The sequence below is a fragment of the Cannabis sativa genome, chromosome 5, assembly GCF_029168945.1.
Source record: "Cannabis sativa cultivar Pink pepper isolate KNU-18-1 chromosome 5, ASM2916894v1, whole genome shotgun sequence".
Classification (NCBI taxonomy): Eukaryota; Viridiplantae; Streptophyta; class Magnoliopsida; order Rosales; family Cannabaceae; genus Cannabis; species Cannabis sativa.
This window is the reverse complement of record NC_083605.1, coordinates 22,067,379-22,071,532: the sequence shown is the minus strand read 5'-3', so window position 1 is coordinate 22,071,532 and position 4,154 is coordinate 22,067,379. Positions and strand designations below refer to the sequence as shown.

The 4,154-nt window shown below is 41.9% G+C and overlaps 1 protein-coding gene across 1 annotated transcript; it reads right to left on the bottom strand.

The window, feature by feature from the left end:
* Nucleotides 1–1,031: 1,031 nt before the first annotated feature.
* LOC133038216 (uncharacterized) lies at nt 1,032–3,237 on the bottom strand. The gene is made up of 3 exons (XM_061116305.1): nt 1,590–3,237; nt 1,157–1,440; nt 1,032–1,040 (listed from the first exon to the last, which is right to left on the bottom strand). Exons 1-3 carry the CDS (start codon nt 3,235–3,237, stop codon nt 1,032–1,034), a joined length of 1,941 nt encoding a protein of 646 aa, XP_060972288.1.
* Between the last annotated feature and the right edge of the window lie 917 nt (nt 3,238–4,154).

The window sequence follows — 4,154 nt, the reverse complement described above, 5'->3', positions numbered from 1 at the left end:
CAAGCATGGAAAAATGCTAAGGTGTGTGGTACATCACTCAGTGTTACTCAGTGATCGGGATAAACCCTACCAACACTCGTACAGTGAGGTACGATGTGTATGTGGTATAGTGGTTATACCCTGGTAATGAACGTTCATACTCATCTGTTAAGCTCTGTAAATAGGTGTATGGGCGCCTATTTACAGGTCGGGAATTATATGATATGTTATATGCATTTCTTACTGAGTCTGTTGACTCACAGTTTCTGCTTCCATGTGTAGGTAAAGGAAAGGCGAAGGCTGAACAGGAGTGAACCTGAGCCCGGATGAGATTGTACATGTCAAGCAGCGCGACCTGGAGTGTTCGGTCTCGGGACATCTGGGAGTTGTATTTTGAAAGTCGCTGTGCGACCTGTAAATCTGTATATTTTGGATTGTATGCTTGAAAAGTAAAGTTTGTAAAGTTTTAAAAATCGGGATCCCGGCACTTGTAAATATTTTACTAAATTACAAAGTTTAGTATTTAATGCAAAAATTTTAATTTGACACGTTTTTCGAGAAATTTCTTTGGTTAGCAAAGATTGCACAATTATTGAAAAAGCACTGTAGCGTGCCTTAGCATTAGGGCGTTACAGTATTCTTTCTATTGAGATTAAATAAAGTAGAAAGACTAAAGGATTGATCTCAATTAAGGAGGACCAACTGGAGATAGGCATGCTAAGATCACATTTGCATGTAATTTCTATACATCCATGATTGATCTATGTCATTTGGTTATATTGATATACGTGACCATTGATGGGTTTAGCTACGTTAAATGTTGCGAAAGCCGCTTTGATCCTATCAATGGACGAGATTGTTTTGAAATACCTATAATTATGATAGCAAAGGTTTTTTTTTTTTTTTTTTTTGAGTAGAAGCGTTTTTTATTAAACAACAAGCTAGACCTCGTGCTCATTATACATAAAATGTTCAAAGGGATGGTGGATACCGGAATATCACCAACCAAATTGTGGGAAAAGGCCCACTTAGCCACATTATGGGCAACAAAATTACAAGACCTGCTAATATTAGAAAAAATACAACTAGAAAAATAAGAAGAGTGACTGATACAAAATGAGACATAGTTACTAATGACCCAACGGGACTCCTTCCCATTGAGGGCATTTATCACTACCCTCGAGTCGCTCTCCACAATGATATACTGGGCTTTCACTTCTAAGGCTGCAGAGATAGCCAAACAGCAAGTCGCTGCTTCCCCACATAACGCATCAGTGAAATCCAAACAAGCCGTGTGGACCTTCACCACCTCACCCAGATGGTTTCTGGCCACCGCCGCTAAACACATGCTATCAAGCCCCACTCTTACATCACAGTTCAGTTTGATCCAGCCCTGAGGAGGGGGGATCCAGCACTCCTCTCGGCCCGAAGTGGGGATAGGGAAAACAGTATCACGCAAGTCTGCAAAAGTAAATCGAATAGAATCAATGCAATTTGTTATATTTAAAGTAATATTATTGTGGACCTTCTCATTTCGAGTACGCCATAAATTGTCGACCACAATAGAAGCATAAAGGAAAACCTCTTCCCCATTTAATCCCTTGTGAGACAGATCCCAGATGAATTTGACCCAATCCCACAGTCTAATTCCGTTATCTTGAGTGGGGTAAATACCCCAAGGAGAAGAGCGCCAGACATGAAGAGCAATATCACAGGTAAGGAATAGATGTTCCACAGTTTCTTCCTCCCCCCACAAAGAGGGCACCTCACCTCCTCAATATGAAATCGCTTGTTAATAACAGATCTAAGAGGGAGAGCATTGGAGAGGATGCACCACCAGAGAACCTTGTGTCGTTCCATCACTTTACTATTCCAGAGTTTGTTCCACAAAGAAGGAGCCACTACACACTGGGGAGCTCTCCCCAATGCTTGAGAGAGATAGGCAGATTTGCAGGAGAAATGTCCATCCTTTTCAAGAGTCCAAACCCACTTGTCCTGCCCTAAACCACTCGGAACTCCTCCTCTCAAAATAGCCGACACAGTCACATGATCAAACAGGCTATTAAGTTTATGAACATCCCATCGGCGATCTAAGATCAGATCAGCCACATAAGTGTAATCTCCAGCATTTAAAGAGCGAGGCTTTGGTCTGAAATCCTTTAAGTGGGGAATCCAAGGGTCCTCCCAGATTCGAGTATCCCTTCCATCTCCCACCATCTTGCAGGCACCTTTCCTTATAATGTTCCTAGTTTTAATGACGTTTTTCCAAAACCAGGAATCAGAACTCTTGGAATCACAAGTCAGAAACTCTTTTCCTCTCAGATATTTAGCAGTAAGCACTCTGCAACACAGAGATTGGCTTTTATTCAAGATATTCCACCCCCACATGGCAATAAAAGCTTGATTCATTTCTCTCGATTTCCTAAACCCCAGACCTCCCAAAGATTTTGGAAGACATAACTTGTCACACGCTTTAAGATAGAGCCCGTGGTTGTCCTTCTCAAAACCCCACCAGAAGTCACGCACCATACTATCATTTCTGGATGCCATTCTATTAGATAACTTAGTAGTTTGCATGGCATACATCGGCATAGACAGGCCTACTGACTTAATGAGAGTCGCCCGGCCGGCTTTGGAGAGGGTTTTAGCTTTCCACCCTTGAAGTTTTGTAGAGAGGTTATCCAGAATAAAGTTGAAATCGGCATCCTTTTGACGAGATCTGAAGAGGGGTAATCCAAGGTATTTAACGTTTCCATCCGGGGATCCAATACCCAACATCTCTTTAATCTCCTGTCTCAGGCCCCTTGGCGTATTCTTACTAAAGAAGATGGAGGTTTTGAGTTTATTAACCTGTTGCCCAGACCAAGAGCAAAAACTCTCCAGACACTGCCAATAACCTCTGACTTCATCCAAGTTAGCTCTCCCCACTAAGATTAAGTCATCAGCAAAGAATATATGGGTTAGAACCGGACCTCCTCTACTCAGTCTTATACCTTTAATACTGTTCCTATCTAGGGCACAATTTAGGAGTCTAGATAGAATCTCAGCCGTCCAAATGAACAAGTAAGGAGACAGAGGATCCCCTTGGCGGAGGCCACAGGAAGGGTTAATCGATCCCACTTGCCCCCCATTGAGGCAGATGTTGAGAGTAGTGGTGGAGACGCACTGGGATATCCAATTGCGAAATTTCAAGGGAATACCAAAACAAGACAACACTTGATCAATAGCTCCCCAGTTTAGCCTATCATAGGCTTTCATAAGGTCAATTTTAATAGCAAAGAAACCCTCTTTTCCTCGTTTCCGATTAAAAGAATGGATTATTTCCTGAATTATAACATTGTTATCTTGAATGTTCCTTCCGGGCACAAAGGCGGCTTGAGTAGGGAAAATAAGCTTCGGAAGGATAGGTTTAATTCTATTTGCAATGATCTTGGAAATGACCTTATACAAGACATTACAAAGAGAGATAGGCCGAAAGTGGTTGGTTCTCTTTGGGTTCTAGACTTTAGGGATTAGGACAATATTTGTTGCATTGACTCCTTTATGCATTTTGCTAGTCGCAAAGAAATCCGTAACAGTCTCACAAAAATCATCTCCCACCGCATCCCAGTAGTGTTTGAAAAACAGGACAGACATTCCATCAGGGCCCAGGGCTTTGTGACTATTCATGGAGAAAAGAGTATTCCTAATCTCCTCATTGTTGGGCACCAAAATGAGGTCCTTCTTCTCCTCCTCAGAAATATTCTCATGGATCAAAAGATTGCAGTTAAGCAAATGCACATCACCCGATCCAGCAAAGGTACTGCGGAACGATTCAATGAATTCCCGCCCAATTAACTCCCTGGAAGTAATCCAATTATTGTCTTTATCCATGATACTTTCGATGGCATTCCGCCTTCCTCTAATAGTAGCAGACAGGAAAAAGAACTTAGAACATTTATCCCCTTCCTTTATCCAAGAGATTCTAGCCCTTTGCTTCCAATAAAGAGATTTCCTTTCCCTCGCCTCATTCAATTCTCTCCGGATACTGCATTCAGTATTCCAATCTCGATCTCCCGCCGGGAGACTCTGCAATAAATTCAGGTTGTTTTCTAGATTTTTAATACGAGAGTCCAAACAACCATATTGAGCTCTATGCCACTGACTCAAAGGAATTCTAGTTGCCCCAATCTTTT